The 20,406-nt window shown below is 42.4% G+C and overlaps 3 protein-coding genes across 4 annotated transcripts in view; all 3 read right to left on the minus strand.

Annotated features, from left to right (window-relative positions):
• Positions 1-216: 216 nt before the first annotated feature.
• Positions 217-9,193, minus strand: LOC124135274 (calcium-dependent protein kinase 27-like). Its single transcript, XM_048396347.1, has 6 exons — positions 9,112-9,193; positions 6,167-6,223; positions 5,248-5,411; positions 3,004-3,168; positions 1,376-1,422; positions 217-452 (listed from the first exon to the last, which is right to left on the minus strand). Exons 2-6 carry the CDS (start codon positions 6,217-6,219, stop codon positions 423-425), a joined length of 459 nt encoding a protein of 152 aa, XP_048252304.1. The 5' UTR covers positions 6,220-6,223; positions 9,112-9,193; the 3' UTR covers positions 217-422.
• Positions 9,194-11,135: 1,942 nt separating this feature from the next.
• On the minus strand, positions 11,136-16,863 carry LOC124135275. 2 transcript variants are annotated; one of them, XM_048395923.1, is made up of 6 exons: positions 16,767-16,863; positions 15,491-15,539; positions 12,994-13,169; positions 11,813-11,977; positions 11,544-11,590; positions 11,136-11,203 (listed from the first exon to the last, which is right to left on the minus strand). In XM_048395923.1, the coding sequence occupies exons 2-6, from the start codon at positions 15,532-15,534 to the stop codon at positions 11,168-11,170; spliced, it is 468 nt and encodes a 155-aa protein (XP_048251880.1). In that variant the 5' UTR covers positions 15,535-15,539; positions 16,767-16,863; the 3' UTR covers positions 11,136-11,167. The 2 variants fall into 2 exon arrangements, with proteins under 2 accessions (XP_048251880.1, XP_048251881.1); XM_048395924.1 differs by having other exon boundaries at positions 16,729-16,780.
• A 1,915-nt stretch (positions 16,864-18,778) lies between these two features.
• The window catches only part of LOC124135229, a 7,238-nt gene continuing 5,610 nt past the window's right edge, over positions 18,779-20,406 (minus strand). Inside the window, exon 6 of the mRNA XM_046500496.2 lies at positions 18,779-18,845. Within this exon, the coding sequence (XP_046356452.2) occupies positions 18,813-18,845 (33 nt within the window). The 3' untranslated portion in view covers positions 18,779-18,812. The remainder of the gene's footprint in view (positions 18,846-20,406) is intronic.

Consider the following 20,406-nt stretch of genomic DNA (forward strand, 5'->3'; position numbering starts at 1 on the left):
AATAACGGGATCGGGTGGTCTGTCTCGCTGACTTGGTTGATGCATGTCATCGTGTCCCAATTGCGTAGACCGATGCTCATGATGTCATCACTGGGATGTCTGGTTCAGACACGATTTTGTACAGACCGCCGTCATATAGCTGAAATATTGCTGATTGCGGCGTTAAACAACAAACAAACAAACAAACAAGCAAATGAACAAACAAACAAACAAAACAAAACTTTCCAAACGCGTGTATTGTCCCCCGATATTATAAAAAAACAGGTTAGCTAGATTTGGTTAGTGAATGAATGAATGTATGTTTCTTTCCATATGAGTCGAAATTGTGTTATAATCTATGAGATCTATACTGTAATATGCATCGCTTCGTTGGTAATGTCATCTGGACACGACGTTGTTTGAAAATAATTTTTTTGTCTTTTCTAACTTCCAGGAACACAATTCTTGTAGATCTGAAACCAGGAACACATATATGTGGATAAATTCTAGGTTAATTAACTTTTTTTTATTGTATGTGTGTATATTTATGGTAAAATATATGAAGAAATACGGGAGTCTGTCTATACACACATTTTAACATTCATAGTGTGTATAAAGGGTAAAGTTTAACTCGATAACACGTCATATATTTCTATTGCAAGACAACAGAAAGCCCTACAAACCCAATCTAATTAAAATCAGATCTTAGTTCTCGCTATCGCTAAACAAAGATCTGAGGACATCCAATTAAGGGTCACGTCAGAATGATCTTTCATCCAACCAATCAGAGCGTCGCTTACCAGATCATGAAAGTGACAGTCGGAATGTGTTTTCTAATCATGCAACCACGAACTATTTAACACGGGGTATTCCGAACGACAGTTACGGGTTTTATGATTATATACATACAATCTAGGCCATCTATAAGCCATTCCAGAATGTTCTTCTTATCAGTTTTAATTTTTTTCAATCGAGAATACGTCAAAATATGTTTCGAAGCGTGGGGGCCAGTTTGAAACTAGTGTCGTAAAGCTCGAGGAAGCTGCCTTCTGATTGGCTAATGTCGATTTCTTGTCAGTCATTTCATTGGTCGGTCAAAATTCGCGAAAGGTCGTTCTGACGTGACCCGTAATGGCATGTAAAGAAAACTGAGATCTGATTTTGATGAGATTGCTACAAACCAGTCCACATAATAACATCCTTTAAGAAGATTCTTCTGTTGTTGATGAAGCCGAATATGTCATCGTTATGGCGATGGTCTTAAAGTAATTTTTCTGAACCAGACAAACCAGTGATCGATACTGTGAGCGATGTTCATAAACTATGTGCGACTAATCAATGACGTCATTGACGTCCTTATGACGTTATTTTTTACTGAGAGCATGTTGTTACTCACGTCGAGCATAAATGTTTTGAACTCGGCGTCAGACAATTTACCGTCACCTGAAACATAAAGGACGTGTACTTTGAACTTGGGGTGAGATCGGGTGATCGGGTAGGTGGGGGAGTGTTTATTAATGGCGCACTCAACAATATTCCAGCCATCCAGCGTTATCAAATGTCAAGGTTGATTAAAGGCACCAGAGGTTGATATTCAGCGTTTAACAATTGGCCTGATCACAATCTCGGACACACCACCATATTAACCTCAAACTTTCAGGTCACTTCATGAGATAAACATGTTTAAAAGGGCAAATTTCTAATGATTCTATGTTATAGTACTCATTTTAGCCTGACAATGTTTGGGGGGCACGGGTGGCCCAGTCGTCTAACGCGCCGCGATTCGCTGTGCAGAGTTGCGTCCCTTGGGCACGCCAGAAACCTATGATTGTGGGTTCGAATCCCGGTTCGCCCCAATTATGTTTCTAGGTTTGTCAGCACCATACCCGTGCTCATGGGTTTCACCGAACTGGTAAACGTCTAAGACCTGCATCACTTCGGGCTTTCCTCCCACATTAAGCTGACACGCCGCTATATAACTGGAATACTGTTAAAAGCGGCGTTAAACCCAACTCACTCACTGAAAATGTTTGGGCACGGGTGGCCCAGTCGTCTATTCGCTGTGCAGACTTACGTATTTGGGTACGCAAGAAACCTATGATTGTGGGTTCGAATCCCGGTTCTCCACGGTAATATGTCCTTCAGCACCATACCCATGCTCATTGGTTTCAAGTTGTAAAGTCTGAGACCTTCATCACTTCGGGTTTTCCTCCCACGTTAAACACGGCGTGAAAAGCTAGATATTATTTTCTTATCGGCGTAAAAAGATTAATATGTATGTTAAGTTACTATTTCATCGCTCAGCATATAGTCCGACGTACCTTTCATTGCTAAAAGAATCATGTCGGTTATCACAAGCTTCACTTTTGCCTGCACATCCGAACACGTCATATTCCACTTGACAGTGGTGGCCATACTTACAGACGTAGACGAGAAACCAAGTACGATTCATGTTAGTTTTCTTGTTTAACGTCGCACTCGGCAATATTCAATTTATATGACGGCCTGTAATTAGTCCAGTTTAGACAGACAATCCAGTGGTCGATATTGTGAGCAACGAACCTCGCAATCAACCAAGTCACAGAACCTGACCACCCGATCTAATGAGTCGTCGTAGGTTATATGGTGGATTCAGTTGTAACCCGGAATCACCACGCGGTCAGTGCGATTCAACCTGGCATCTCTGGTGATTTTGTTTGTTTGTTCTTTAACGCCTCACTCAGCAATATTCTAGCTATATGACGGCGATCTGTAAATAATCGAGTGTTGACCTGACAATCCAGTGATTGACATCATGAGCATCGATACACGCATTGGTGATACGATGACATGCATCAACCAAGTCAGCGAGCCTGACCACCCCGATCCCGTTAGTCGCCTCTTACGACAAGCATAGTCACCTTTTACGGCAAGCATGGGTTGCTGAAGACCTATTCTACCCCGGATCTTCACGGGTCGTATCTGTGGTGAGGATCTTTGGCTACAATAGTTTCTAACAGTAGATGCAGTGGCCACAACACTCACCGTTGCTGTCAATCTCTGCTTGAAGACCGAGGAAGTCGGCAGATGTTAGTTTCAGGTCATCGTTCTTGTCGAAGTGGTGGAAGAGGTAGACGGCGAAGTCGCGCCCATCATGGTACCGCAAGATCCACTGAATCACAAATTCCGCCTCCGTGATCTCACTGTTGTCTGTGAATTTGTGTCATCATTATAGAGATTGTTGCACTAGTCCCCGTTAAATACCGTTAATATCACAACCAGTGTGTTGCAAGGCGTATTTAACGACCTAAACGTTTTATTTGTCTGTTTTTCGTCACTGATCTGAATCATACAATTATCTTCTCAGTGGCGAGGAGCAAACAGTACGTACATTGTACACGGTGCCACATGGCATTTGCTCCGGGTATCCATTAAACAATAGGGGCGGTCGGGTAGCCTAGTGGTTAAAGCGTTAGCTCGTCATGCCGAAGACCCGGGTTCGATTCCCGACATGGGTACAATGTGTGAAGCCCATTTCTGGTGTCCCCCGCCGTGATATTGCTGGAATATTGCTAAAAGCGGCGTAAAACCTCACTCACTCACTCACTCACTCACTCACTCACTCATTAAACAATAACTTAAAAAAATATATTTCAGTACTTTGGCCCCGTTGGCCTTATCTCAGAAGAAGGTGGGGACACTGAAATTATATTTGTTTGATAGTTGTTCAACTACGCACGCCTCTAAATATTCAAATTTTAAAAGAAAATTGAATGCTGCGTTTCCCCTGCACCCCCGATCCGCCAGCAGGTGCTATACATTCACACACCACATGCTCACACAACAATCACCTACGGGATGTTGCGTTGCCATTCTAACAAGCACAACACAGACCTACACAGCCATCAACTCGAAGAGTTCACGTTGACATTCTAACAAGCCCAACAAAGAACTACACAACCATCAACTCGAAGAGTTTACGCTGCCATTCTAAAATGCACAACAAATAATTACACAACCATCAATTCGAAGATATTACGTTGAAATTCTAACAAGCACAACAAAGACCTACACAGCCATCAACTCGATGAGTTTTCGTTGACATTCTAACGAGCACAACAAAGACCTACACAGCCATCAACTCGATGAGTGTACGTTGACTTTGTAAAATGCACAACAGAGAACTACACAACCATCAACTCGATAAGTTTACGTTGCCATTCTAAAATGCACAACAAATAACTACACAACCATCAACTCAAAGATCTAACGTTGCCATTCTAAAATGCACAACAAAGACCTACACAGCCATCAACTCGATGAGTTTACGTTGCCATTCAAACAAGCACAACAAAGACCTACACAGCCATCAACTCGATGAGTTTACGTTGCCATTCAAACAAGCACAACAAAGACATACACAGCCATCAACTCGATGAGTTTACGTTGCCATTCAAACAAGCACAACAAAGAACTACACAGCCATCAACTCGATGAGTTTACGTTGCCATTCAAACAAGCACAACAAAGACATACACAGCCATCAACTCGATGAGTTTACGTTGCCATTCTAACAAGCACAACAAAGAACTACACAACCATCAACTCGAAAATCTTACGTTGCCATGCTAAAATGCACAATGCACGTTAGATATCTACAAACGTGTTTGCACACAAAAGTTCTACACAACTGTCAACCCGAAGATTTTACGATTGCATTCTTAAGTTCACATCAAAGAACTACGCAACCATCAACCCGAAGATTTTACGTTTGCATACCTAAATTCATGTAGGAGAAATACACAATCATCAACTCGAAAATTTAAGATTTACATTCTCAAATTCAAATCAAAGAACTACATGACTATCAACTCCAAGATTTTACGTTTACTTCTAGAATTCACATCAACGAACTTCACAACCATCAACCCGAAGATTTTACGTCTACATTAGTAAATCACACCCCAGAACTATTCAACCACTAAACCGAAGATTTTAGGCTTACATTTTCAATTCACAAAATATCCACTCAACCGTCCACACGAAACCTTTAGGTTTACATTCTTAAATGTTAACTACACAAATGTTTGCACAGGAAAGATTTACACAACTACCAACTAGCAGATTTACGTTGCCATTAACAAACACATCAAAGAACGACACAGCTGTCACATGGAATATGTTACGTTGACGTTCACACGTGCAGATGGGCATCAGCGTGTAGCATCTTCACGGGTGTTGGGAAGATTGCAGTATGTTATATGTGTTCAACTGATAAACAATGCGTACTGTCACTGTCGTATCTTGTGACGAACTCGGAAACGACTTCACTCTGCTCCAATGTGCCGTCGCCATTTTTGTCCATGTCATTGATGATGTTGCGGACGGCGAGGTAAGGGGAGAAATTAAGGCTGGTTTGGATACAACCCTGCTGGCGGAGATTGTGAGCAAGGCTGGCGAAGAATCATATAAACCTTTTAGACAAAAGATGCAGATTTATAATGACGGAATAATGAAGACTCCATCACGTGTCACACAACCATACAGTGCTACAGACCCGAGTCTCCATCACGTGGCACTAAATCCCACAGTGCTACAGACCCGAGACTCTATCACGTGTCACACAACCACACAGTGCATCAGGTCCTAGTCTCCACCACTTGTCACTCAACGACACAGTGCTACAGACCCGAGACTCCATCACGTGTCACTTAACGACACAGTGCTACAGATCCGAGTCTCCATCACGTGTCACTCAACGACACAGTGCTACAGATCCGAGTCTCCATCACGAATCACTCAACCACACAGGGCTACAGATCCGAGTCTCCATCACGAATCACTCAACCACACAGGGCTACAGATCCGAGTCTCCATCACGTGTCACTCAACGACACAGTGCATCAGATCCGAGTCTCCATCACGTGTCACTCAACCACCCAGTGCTACAGATCCGAGTCTCCATCACGAATCACTCAACCACACAGGGCTACAGATCCGAGTCTTCATCACGAATCACTCAACCACACAGTGCTACAGATCCGCGACTCAACCACCTTCCACTCAATCTTACAGTGCTTGCCTTTGCATGTGTTTATGACGGGTGCCCCCGGTTGAGGGATACGAAATACGCTCCCCATTTTTACGAACACCTGGTGTCATGACCAGTTAACAGTGATTCATATACACATGTTCATGATTGACTCACCCATGCACTGCTGCAGATCCGAGAAGTAGAAAGACAAGGCGGAGATCAGGCATTGTTCTGGAGATGATGAAGATATATCAGTTGGAGAAAATTGCTCACACTATCATGTCATGCATTCAGTGCAAAAGTGAAGACCATATGTCATTGCTACTTTATTGTCAGTTACTCGTGTCACTCTATGGTTCTTTTAACAGATAAAACGTCCAAATGCCAGCTGTGATACGTGATGCGTCAACAGATGAAACGTCCTAATGTCAGCAGTGATACGTGATGCGTCAACAGATGAAACGTCCTAATGTCAGCAGTGATACGTGATGCGTCAACAGATGAAACGTCCTAATGTCAGCGGTGATACGTGATGCGTCAACAGATGAAACGTCCTAATGTCAGCAGTGATACGTGATGCGTCAACAGATGAAACGTCCTAATGTCAGCAGTGATACGTGATGCGTCAACAGATGAAACGTCCTAATGTCAGCAGTGATACGTGATGCGTCAACAGATAAAACATCATAATATCAGCTGTAATATGTGTTGCATAGACGGAAAAAACGTCCTAACGTCAGCAGTAATGCATCAACAGCAAACAAACGTCAGCTGTGATACGTGATGCGTCAACATATAAAACGTCCTAATGTCAGCTGAAATACGTGCTGCGTCAACATATAAAACGTCCTAATGTCAGATGTGATACGTGATGCGTCAACATATAAAACGTCCTAATGTCAGCAGTGATACGTGATGCGTCAACAGATAAAACATCATAATGTCAGCTGTAATATGTGTTGCATAAACGGAAAAAAACGTCCTAATGTCAGATGTGATACGTGATGCGTCAACATATAAAACGTCCTTATGTCAGCTGTGATACGTGATGCGTCAACAGATAAAACGTCCTAATGTCAGCTGTGATACGTGCTGCGTCAACATATAAAACGTCCTAATGTCAGCTGTGATACGTGATGCGTCAACAGATGAAACGTCCTAATGTCAGCAGTGATACGTGATGCGTCAACAGATGAAACGTCCTAATGTCAGCAGTGATACGTGATGCGTCAACATATAAAACGTCCTAATGCCAGCTGTGATACGTGATGCGTCAACATATAAAACGTCCTAATGTCAGCAGTGATACGTGATGCGTCAACATATAAAACGTCCTAATGCCAGCTGTGATACGTGATGCGTCAACATATAAAACGTCCTAATGCCAGCTGTGATACGTGATGCGTCAACATATAAAACGTCCTAATGTCAGCTGTGATACGTGATGCGTCAACATATAAAACGTCCTAATGCCAGCTGTGATACGTGATGCGTCAACATATAAAACGTCCTAATGTCAGCAGTGATACGTGATGCGTCAACAGATGAAACGTCCTAATGTCAGCAGTGATACGTGATGCGTCAACAGATGAAACGTCCTAATGTCAGCAGTGATACGTGATGCGTCAACATATAAAACGTCCTAATGTCAGCAGTGATACGTGATGCGTCAACAGATGAAACGTCATAATGTCAGCAGTGATACGTGATGCGTCAACATATAAAACGTCCTAATGTCAGCAGTGATACGTGATGCGTCAACATATAAAACGTCCTAATGTCAGCTGTGATACGTGATGCGTCAACAGATGAAACGTCCTAATGTCAGCAGTGATACGTGATGCGTCAACAGATGAAACGTCCTAATGTCAGCAGTGATACGTGATGCGTCAACAGATAAAACATCATAATGTCAGCTGTGATATGTGTTGCATAAACGGAAAAAACGTCCTAACGTCAGCAGTAATGCAAAAGCAAACAAACGTCAACTGTGATACGTGATGCGTCAGGAGGAAAACGTCATATCGTAAGCTGAAATACGTGATGCGCCTACAGAAAAAAACCCGTCACCCGTTAGCTGTGATCCGTGATGCGTCAGCAGAAAAACGTCAGCTGTAGGGAAGTAGGGAAGTCTAATTCTGCATTATTCCTATCATAATTCCTATGTATACAAAAAAGAGAAGCACGGTAGACGATATTCGGCACAGAATAGGCCCTTGGGGCATCTTGTCGGAATAGATCGCTAGTTTGTCATATTTGTCACCAGATCCCAATCGGAAATCAATATCGCTGACTCGACAGATTGTGTGTATTCGTGCCTCGATTGTGTGGATCATTGCGTGTGCTGTCAGTCACTGGTTTGCCTGGTCCGCCTTCTAGCTCAGACATAACAGATTGCTGCATTTACTCACTCACTCACTCATTCGCACAGGATATACCAAATAACTCCCGGTGTGATTATCTCACAATATGCATATTGCAAAGACGGCAGCCATATTTGTTTTCATATTTGGAAGATGCCTTGAACACAATAGGTTCAGTTCTAATATGTTATCCTACAACTGTTGTACCAGTTATGGCTCAATCAGTTTACCCGTTTAGGAAATGACAACGTAATCGAAGTGAAGTCAACAATGCCCCTGCCGACTGATAACGCGCAACACACACACACACACACACAAACGCACACACACACACATACGCACACACGCACACACGCACGCACACACCCACGCCCGCACGCCCGCACGCACGCCCGCATAATCCTGTTTATGAATATTGGCGGTGTGATAGCCTTGAGAGTAAAGCGTTAGCTCATCACGCCGAAAAACCGGGTTCGATTCCCCACATGGATACAACGCCTGAAGCCCATTTCTGGTGTCCGGCGCCGTGATATTTCAGGAAAACTACCAAAAGTGTCGTCAACCTTACTCAGTATAACGGAGAACATGAACCACGTGAGTCATAACGATAAGTTATCTTTGTGAAACAGTTTCAGGTTTTTTATACTAGGTGAGCTAAATATTGTATTTCTCTCAATATACTTTTGATTACAACTTACGAATCTATACACAAGAGCATGGCGAGCTGAGCAATAATAATGTTACTGTGTGCATTACCTTGTTCACAGAGGACCACACGGCTGACGGTGGTAATCCTTCTAAATAAAATATTACATATATTGCCTGACAAATGTTGTTTCCCATGCATAGACATTTTTAACGGTTTAGATTTAATTGAGCCATTTCAAGCTGATAAACTGCAAGGCATGACTTAAGAAACATAATGTATTTCTTTATATCGGAATAAGAATTTTCTATATAAATAATTTCTGCACAAAATGAAATTTCATGACAGTCGAACTGCGACCTGTACTGGTATTTTCTAAAAACACAGATTTACACATACATGTTAATACGACCCACATTTCTCTAGATAAATATGAGACCGCCTCCGTGGTCCAGTGGTAGAGTGTGTATGGTCTGGAGAGCGGAAGGTCCGGGTTCGATAGATAAAAGATGGTACTTGTTGTTACCCTGACATTGAAGGGATAAAACAAAGACTTGTTGGTTTGGAGTCAGTATACTGGGTCTAAGTGGGGTATTCATGTTAAACTGCGGCATGGTATTTCAGCTCGGCATTAGTCCGGATAAGTACTAGCAGTCACTCACACTTTTTCTAGAATGCGGCTTTAAACAACAAAGACATTTCTCTATTTGTACATGTCTATGTGGCCCTCATTTCTCAATTTGTACATGTCTATATGGTCCTCATTTCTCTATTTGTACATGTCTATATGGTCCTCATTTCTCAATTTGTACATGTCTATGTGGCCCTCATTTCTCTATTTGTACATGTCTATATGGTCCTCATTTCTCAATTTGTACATGTCTTTGTGGCCCTCATTTCTCTATTTGTACATGTCTATGTGGCCCTCATTTCTCAATTTGTACATGTCTATATGGCCCTCATTTCTCTATTTGTACATGTCTTTGTGGCCCTCATTTCTCAATTTGTACATGTCTATATGGCCCTCATTTCTCTATTTGTACATGTCTATGTGGCCCTCATTTCTCTATTTGTACATGTCTATATGGCCCTCATTTCTCAATTTGTACATGTCTATATGGCCCTCATTTCTCTATTTGTACATGTCTATATGGTCCTCATTTCTCAATTTGTACATGTCTATGTGGCCCTCATTTCTCAATTTGTACATGTCTATATGGCCCTCATTTCTCTATTTGTACATGTCTATGTGGCCCTCATTTCTCTATTTGTACATGTCTTTGTGGCCCTCATTTTTCTATTTGTACATGTCTATATGGCCCTCATTTCTCTATTTGTACATGTCTATGTGGCCCTCATTTCTCTATTTGTACATGTCTTTGTGGCCCTCATTTCTCTATTTGTACATGTCTATGTGGCCCAATAAACTCTTCCATAAACCTTTGTGAAAGCTTTGATGAGGTCTGGAATGTTGACACAACTTTGAACAAGATTCGTGTGCCGCTTTTTAAAATCTTCGATAAAGGATCATACTTGATTGTACCTTATTTGAAACGTAGACATCTAAGGTTGGAGCTGCTGGAATATTGTTCAAAATAAAGGTAAAATTGACTATAGTTGAAAGTTGAAATCATTCCTCTTCTCATACATGTCACTCTGAAACTTTAGATCTAAATATGAAACTGATGAGGCGGTTTCAGTAATCTTTTGTACTCTTGGGTAAAAAAGTGGAAGGAATTTGGCTATTTGACCATTGTTGAACAATATCAGGCCATTGATAGAACGGTAGAAACTAACACTTTTAGTCCACTAGTCCTCATAATGATAACATATAGCAAAACCCTTAAAACTGGGAAATTTCTTCTCGTCCTTATGATACCGTAACTATTGGGCAGTTTGGCAAGGACTACAGGACTTGTGCCAATTTCTAATGCTATGATATGCCCGACGCTTAAGTTAAACTTCTTGCTGAATGCCCTTGTTTTGACCTTGACAATCTCAGCAGAAATCTCGATTCCAATGCATTAAGAAACACATCAGCAAGAAGGGGCACGGTTCGTGCGCATGGGGATGCCTACTTCTCGCCTAAATGTCTTACCCCCAAATTATACCTAAAGGAAGAGGAAACACGGCGTGACAGGAAGTGTTTTTTATTAAATTGCGGTTCTACCGCCCATGATGTGTCACACAGTTTGTGTAGAGCTGAAATGTGAAATGTGAAACAGTTAGTATATCTCCAGGAAAGGGTGGGAGACAGACAGTCGCACACTTTGTCGTCATAAACATCAAAACAGTTATTATATATACATATTTTAGCATTTCATAACAATAAAAGTATAAAATCGATATGTTATTCAATCATTACATCCCCCACCCCCAGTGAAGAAATTTATACAATGTCATCATAAATTCCTATCTGTACATTCCCCCCATATTAATACATCGATAGTATGGCAGGATAGTGAGGCAGCATAACTGCTTCCCTTTCTTGACATGAAGAGTACGTTTTGAACCTAAAATGAATAATAGGTCCGCGACTTACGTTGGTCAAATAGGCCTGGAACTCTGAGACTGAGACGTTACCATCACCTGTAAGGCATTATAAGGAACCATGTCTAAGGTGTATAGAGATATATGACGTGTATATCCTAATCATCACGGGACTCGCAATATGTCAGTGAGGGAACGTTCACCAGAAATTTAAGGAATGGAATTGTGACCAATTGCAATGGTCTAAAGGCGAAATATCTTAATTTCATGTTAAGAAGGAATGTCAGACTGCCACCCAAATCCATATTATTAAGCACACACCATCAATATCAAGGGACAACTCCAGAGCGGCGATGTCACCGTCGGTCAGTTTCAAGTCGTCGTTTATGTCGAAGTGGTGGAAGAGGTAGCTGGCGAAGTCGTGTTCGTCGTGGTAGTGGTGATGCCATTGCTTTACAAACTCATCTTCGGAAATCTCGCCGTTACCTGTAACCACATCAACACCATCGACATACGTTGGACTTATACACTGGCTATAGCTCACCTTCACGATGTGATTTGTTCGTCCCTCAACCTAATCTGTGAACGTCATTGTCTTTGGCTTTGAGCAAGTAGAATTGCCATTGTGAAGTCTTCATAAAATATATCAATGAACACATAATCGTATCAGAGTGTGTGAGTGTGTATGGGTTTACGCCACTTCTAGCAATATTCGTGCAGTATCACGGCGGGAGACACCAGAAATGGGCTTCACACATTGTGCCCATGTGGGGAATCGAACCTTGGTCTTCGGCGTGACGAGCGAACTCTTTAACCACTAGGCTACCCCACCACCCTTGTCGTATCAGAACGATGGGCTGCATAGGTTTATGACAAAACAACTGCTAAGGCGAATATCGAACGCTTACATTTTTATCTACTATAGGTGAGCTTCTGTACCTCTTGTACTATGGGACGTTATATATCACCGCTGCCTGGACGATACAAAAATAACCGACATGACTGTTCATGAATATACAAATCTAACAAAAACATGTCGATCTGACTTCCATATCGGTCATACAGTGACACCTCAATGGTCTGGACATGACCGTTACCAGTGAAGACGTCCAGATTAAAGAGTGTCTACATAAATGTAGACGTACCCGTTAGTAAACATCCGGATGACACCACTCGGCCAGATCACACAGTCTATTCCCGTTTAGTCAGCTCATAAGACAAGCATGGGATACTTGGATTTAGTTAGAGACTTTTTTTGCATTTCTCTGCTTCTAAGCACACATTTTCAATGTCCGAGAAAATCGAACAATTTAATTAATTCACATTGCAATTTCCAGCACATGCCTATTTCGTAAATATGAGGCAGTAATATTGTTATCCAGCATTGACGAAATTGAATAAATATTTTATAATAAGCAAACCCAGAATCCTCCCAACCCCCTACTCCAACCGCCACCCCCATCCCTCCCCCAATTCCGATCATCACATTGTCTCTCCTTTACCGTCATGGTCGTATTTGGTGACGAATTCAGCCATGACTTCAGCCTGTGTCACAGCGCCGTCGCCATCTTTCTCCATGTCGACGATGACGCTGGCGATCACCTGGTTTGCCGTCATCTGCTGGTGGTTGTTATGGATACAGGAGTGTACGTGACCGTGACCGTGACCATGACCTTGCCTGAAGGTAGAAGATGAATGATTGTCTCTGGCAATGACAGATACATACAGATACACGAGTTGATAGCTTCTGAGCCTCACATCGAAAGACTTGACCTAAAGACATTAACATATAGTTTTCAACATGCATCCCCTTCCACATTGAAACATTTTGCCAACGATCTTGGAAGCATTCTATCCCAGCTTCTCTTGGCTGTCCAAAATGTTCTCCACAGCTGCTATGACGTCATTGTACGAGCCGATATTGGTTCTTTATGTTTAGGAACAGATGGAAGTTTGAAGGCGCCATCCAAGGAGAATAGGTGGGCGCTGAAGGATTGTGGTCACAACAGTAATTGATTTGTGCACTGGTGCATTGTTATGATGGAGGAGCGCACCTATTCTCAGCTTCATATGTCTCTTAGACTTAATTTCCCGTAATTGCCTCACAGATGCAAAATCATATGCTCCGTTTATTGTTTGATCGTTTGGAAGATAGCCCACCACGATGACGCCCTCGGCATCCCAGAAAATGGGGGTCATAACCTTTCCACCTGATGGGACAGTCATTTCCATGCTTCCAATGGTCTGATTGTTGGTTGGACTTATGCTGAAGGAGGTGAAGCCAGGTTCTATATGTAGTCACAATTGTTGCAAGAACCCTTCTGGCTCAGTTTCAAACAGAGATACATGATCTTGAGACACGTTGTGCCTGGTGTGTTTTTCGATCAGTTTTGGCACCCAGCGAGCTGATAATTTCTTCATTGACAAATATCTGTGACTCTCTCCTGGAAAATGCCTATTGAACTAACCATATGACGCTCATTCATTCGCCAGTCGGCCATCATCATATCGTGGATTCTCGGGATCATTTCTGGGTTTGCTGACCTGACGGACCTTTCAGGACGGGAGACTCTCACCTTTTTACGAATGCATATAGAGGGGCTTCCTTCCCTAGTGTTGTACTCATATCTTCATGGATGTTTTCCAGCAGCTCCAGACTTTGATGTTTACATTTCGCAACTTTTGAGATACAATCAAGTATAATTTTTCTACCAAGATTTCAAAGACTCTTGCTCAGAAGTTGCTTGATCAAGGTTACAACATTCAAGGCCTCGGTAAAGCTTTCAGGTTTATGGTAGACATGTGGAGGACATTTCAAACTTTGACGCATCCGTGACAAAAATGATGTACTATACGTTCCCATGTTCCCATGAACAGTTGACTTGCCTTTGCATGTGTTGGGTGACGGGTGCCACCGGTGGGGCAGGATACGCTCACGGTTTCGAGAACACCTGGTATCATTACTATTTGATAGTGATTCATAACCACATGCTCATGATACAGTCGGAATTGTCCAATCGACTCTGCTTTATGGAGAGATTTCTACTGGATATGGAAAGGGGTTTGTCGCTTTATTTTTAGGTTTGAGCCCTTTTTCTACAGCTACTTGATCACTGTACGTTCCTTAAGTTTGTCCATTTTCCAAAGGCTACAGACCCCTGCATATTTTACAGACTTGTCACAGTGAAACAATTTGCTTAATTCACCTAAGTCTTTGTGAGATACTTCTATGACATCATGTAATGTCTATGTAGCAGGGCGAGGTGTCATCCCACAGATGACATCCTGACCTCTTTGGTCATGTGGACAAGGCGTCTGACCTCTGCTCAGTAGGTCCGTGGTTCCAATCCCATCACGGGACTCAGAAATTTTATGGCCGCTACATTGGTGCCCAACATGGAGCTGAGCGCGTTCATATTAAAATTTGAGCAAAATAAGTCTCAGTACCCTACTATGCGGTCCGGGACGTGCCTTCTGTTGACGGGAAAGTATGTAGCCGGGCGTGGTGTCATCCCACAGATGACATCCTTACCTTGTCAGCTTGCTGACGAGGTTAACCTCTTTGGTCATGTGGACAAGGCGTCCGACCTCTGCTCAGAAGGTCCGTGGTTCGAATCCAATCACGGGACTCTGAAATTTATGGCCGCTACACCAGATTTCGCAGTTCCTTCTATGTTAGGCGCAGCACTTATCAACGTGAGTTGGCAGCTACTGATCTACTCCACCCTTAGCAACAATCCAGCCATATATCTGGCAGACATGAAAACTGAAATCCGAATCTTCATCCAGACGGGCGAACGCTTCACCAACTGGGCTATCCCAATGCTCCATCATTTAAAGTAACTGGCATTATCCACTTATAACTCACCTAATAATTGATATAATTGCCTGTTATAATTTTGAAATGTTGGACATTGTAGTATATATAATTCACTCAAATATCGACACATTGCCGACTACAACAGTTTGGTTTTGCACATTTCACCATGTAACACTCACCCATATACCGACGCAGCTCCGAGTAGAAGAAGGAATACTATCATGGTTGCTGAAACACATGATGGACATCAGTCTAAGAATATATGATTTAGGTTTTTGTTTATTTGTTGTTTAACGCCACACTAAGCAATATTCCAGGTATGTGACGGCGGTCTGTAAATAATCGAGTCTGGACCAGACAATCCGCTGACTGACATCATAAGTATCGATCCACGCAATTGAGATTCGATGACATGCATCAACCAAGTCAGCTAGCCTGATCACTCGATCCCGTTAGTCTCCTCTTACGACAGAGCATGGGCTGCTGAAGACCTATTCTAATCCGTTTTTTATCCCAATGAATTTTGACCCCAGTGAATGTGAGTGTTGTGGTCTAATGCCTGCCGTGATTATGTTCATGGAGTGACACAAAAGGAGCACGTGTTGGTATAATTGACTGAATCAGCGCAGCTAGCAGTATTCTGATCAGTAGCATGAGACACGTGCACGTTCATCACATGTAACGGTATCGTGCACTTTGCTTCAAGGTTTGAAGATTGCACATGTGACGTGCGCACACGGTAAAATTGGTTGCACTATAAAACCGGTATTAGTCTGAACTAGTACAAGCAGACAGACAGACAGACAGACACACACACAGACACACACACACAGACAGACACAGACACACACACACACACACACACACACACACACACACACACACACACACACACACACACACACACACACACACACACACACACACGTACGTACGTCGCTATATAAATGCAATAACAGTTCACGTGATGTTAGAGGAGGTGACGGGGTCTGGGTATATACAAGAACTAGCAAGTGTTGACAGTACACGTGGTGCTTGAGGAGGTGACGAGGGCTGGGTATATACAAGAACTAGCAAGTGTTGACAGTACACGTGGTGCTTGAGGAGGTGACGGGGTCTGGGTATATACAAGAACTAGCAAGTGTTGACAGTACACGTGGTGCTTGAGGAGGTGACGGGGTCTGGGTATATACAAGAACTAGCAAGTGTTGACAGTACACGTGGTGTTAAAGTGAATGGGTAAATATTGCTTGACGCCTCATCAACAATATTGATATGTAACCCTGTATACAAGATCTAGCACGTGTTAATAGTTAACGTGGCGTTAGAGGAGGAGACGAAATCTGGGTATGTACAAGAACGAGAAGAACTTAAATTCACATTGCAAATGGTGTAGGTGGTCAAGCCTCGAGCTAACCTGAAACAGACGTTTGGACCTCTACGTGCACACATTACCTTTTGAAAGAGACAAAAACAATGTTCAAGCGGATGTTTCACGGAGTCTATTATCTCTTGGCTTGGTAAAGGAGTGTTGCATGGAGTACCATAGTTCATAGCTGATTTGATATTCAGGTCACAAGGTCAGGTCATGGACTACAAGATAAGATAGAAGCAAAATGCTGCTGAAACGTCTATGTGGTCGGGTAAGAAACATGGTTTTGGAGCAGGGTGCGAAGCCTCGATATGCACAAGAAGTATCTAGGCATAAGCTACAATTAAGGCTTAGTATTTGTTTCGGTAAAGGCGGCATGGGCCCATTATAACATAATGCTCCAGACAATATGTAAAAGAAGTTGACATGTGTTTCTTTCTTGGCTAAATACTTGGCTAAATGGTTGGTTTTATCAGGGTTGCTAGACGAGTTTATGGAACTATATTTCCTAAACTTTCCTAGAGAGGACAAAGCATACCCAAGTGAAACTCAGACTCTGTCAATAGAATAATACCCAAAGGGATGTTTCAGTTTCCCGGTGTAATCTGATGTATTTATATTCTCTACATGCACGCGTGTATGTGGCCCACATTTTTCTTCATGCACGTATCGATGTGACCCACAATTCTATACATTAACTCGTGTATGTGGCCCACATTTTTCTTCATGCACGTATCGATATGACCCACAATTCTATACATTAACGCGTGTATGTGGCCCACATTTTTCTTCATGCACGTATCGATGTGATTCACAATTCTATACATTAACGCGTGTATGTGGCCCACATTTTTCTTCATGCACGTATCGATGTGACCCACAATTCTCTACATGCACGTATGTATGTGACACACAATTTACTACATGCACGTGTCGATGTGACCAACAATTCTCTACATGCAATTGCTGATGTGATCCACAATTCTCTACATGTACGTGTCGATGTGACCCAAAATTCTCTACATGCACGTGTGTATGTGGCCCATAATTTTCTTCATGTACGTGTCGATGTGACCCACAATTCTCTACAAGAAATTGCAGATGTGACCCACAATCCTCAACATGCACGTGTCGATGTGACCCACTATTCCCAACATGCACGTGTCGATGTGACCAACCATTCTATACATGCACAAGTGTTTGTGGCCCACAATTCTATACATTAACGCGTGTATGTGGCCCACATTTTTCTTCATGCACGTGTCGATGTGACCCACAATTCTCTACATACAATTGCAGATGTGACCCACAATTCTCCACATGCACGTGCCGATGTGACCCAAAATTCTCTACATACACGTGTGTGTTGCTCATATTTCTCTTCATGCACATGTGACATGACATGTGACAAATAAACTGGACCTGCACGTGCACGTATCACCCCAGATTTTCCTTCATGCACGTGTCGATGTGACCCACTATTCCCAACATGCACATGTCGATGTGACCAACCATTCTATACATGCACAAGTGTTTGTGGCCTACAATTCTATACATTAACGCGTGTGTGTGGCTCACATTCTTCTTCATGCACGTGTTGATGTGGCCCGCAATTCTCTACATGCACGTGTCGATGTAACCCACAATTCTCTACATGCACGTGTCGATGTTACCAACAATTCTCTACATTCACGTGTGTATGTGGCCACATCTTTCTTTATGCACGTGTTGATGTAGCCCACAATTCTCTACATGCACGTGTCGATGTGACCCACAATTCTCTACATGCACGTGTCGATGTTACCAACAATTCTCTACATTCACGTGTGTATGTGGCCACATCTTTCTTTATGCACGTGTTGATGTAGCCCACAATTCTCTACATGCACGTGTCGATGTGACCCACAATTCTCTACATGCACTTGTGTATGTTGCTCTGTACGTGTACGTGTCACCCCTGCTTCTTTTTATGTACGTGTCTATGTCATCGCGCACACGTATGTTTTCACAGACGCACAGACGCAGACACCGTTGCTAGTATGCACGTTGCTATATGGTGATGGATACATTAACTAAATAAAAAGGAAACGTGTTGTGATTGTAAAATAGGTGTTTTAATAGCTGTGTTGTCACCCATGAAAGCTGACACAGTTTTTGTAGAGCTGAAATGTAAAGAAATATAACGTGTAAGAAAGCGATATCGTCACAAGGATAATAACACTTATCCCAAAATGAAACATGTCATTATATGTGCTCATGTCAGAATTTAATTCCCACAAAAATAATGAAATCGATATTTCATCCTACCCGCACATTCAATCATTATATTTTCCTCAATACGTATGGTTTCATATTTTATGGTTAGCTACTAGTTTTAAATAAAATCTGTGATAAATCTAGTTGTTTTACTGTCCTTCGACGACATGTTTTTCTTTTTATACTATCTAAATATATCTAATTTGAATATAGTACATTTTCTCGTCACGATATGGCTGAAATAATGCCGATGTGACGTTAAATTTTAACTCACTCATTCACACACTATTTTCCTTAAAATGAACAAATGTACTAAATGTCATCATAAATGCCATTTCAATCTGGCCCGCCCGGAGAGCGGAAGGTCCGAGGTTCGATTCCCGGCCGCGTCATACCAAAAGACGTTAAAAGATGGTTCTTTTTGTTACCCTGCCTCGCGCTGGGCATTAAAAGGTTTAAACAAGGACTGGTTGGCTCGGAGTCAGTATACTGTGTCTGAGTGGGGTATTCATGGTAAACTGCGGCATGGTATCTCAGTGAGCTTGCACTAAATCGGCATCAGTCCGGACTAGTACAAGCAACTACACACATACTTACATGCACGTCGCTATATAAGTACAATAATCTTGGACGCGACGTTAAACCCCATTTCACCTCACCTCACCTTCAATCTGGCCACTTTCTCCATATGAATATATCAGTAATATGGCAGGTTATACCCCACATGAATAGATCGGTGGTATTGCAGGTTATACCCCACATGAATAGATCAGTAGTATTGCAGATTATACCCCACATGAATAGATCGGTAATATGGCAGGTTATACCCCACATGAATAGATCGGTAGTATGGCAGGTTATACCCCATATGAATGGATCGGTAATATGGCAGGTTATACCCCACATGAATAGATCGGTAGTATGGCAGGTTTTACCCCACATGAATAGATCGGTAGTATGGCAGGTTATACCCCACATGAATAGATCGGTAGTATGGCAGGTTATACCCCACATGAATAGATCGGTAATATGGCAGGTTATACCCCACATGAATAGATCGGTAGTGTGGCAGGTTATACCTCACATGAATAGATCGGTAATGTGGCAGGTTGTACCCCACATGAATAGACCTGTAGTATGGCAGGTTATACCCCATATGAATAGATCGGTAATATGGCAGGTTATACCCCACATGAATAGATCGGTAGTGTGGCAGGTTATACCTCACATGAATAGATATGTGGTGTGTGGCAGGTTATACCCCACATGAATAGATCGGTAATATGGCAGGTTATACCCCACATGAATAGATCGGTAGTGTGGCAGGTTATACCTCACATGAATAGATCGGTAATGTGGCAGGTTGTACCCCACATGAATAGACCTGTAGTATGGCAGGTTATACCCCATATGAATAGATCGGTAATATGGCAGGTTATACCCCACATGAATAGATCGGTAGTGTGG

This window comes from Haliotis rufescens, unplaced genomic scaffold, assembly GCF_023055435.1.
Source record: "Haliotis rufescens isolate VD_foot unplaced genomic scaffold, xgHalRufe1.0.p SCAF_15, whole genome shotgun sequence".
In the NCBI taxonomy this organism is placed as follows: Eukaryota; Metazoa; Mollusca; class Gastropoda; order Lepetellida; family Haliotidae; genus Haliotis; species Haliotis rufescens.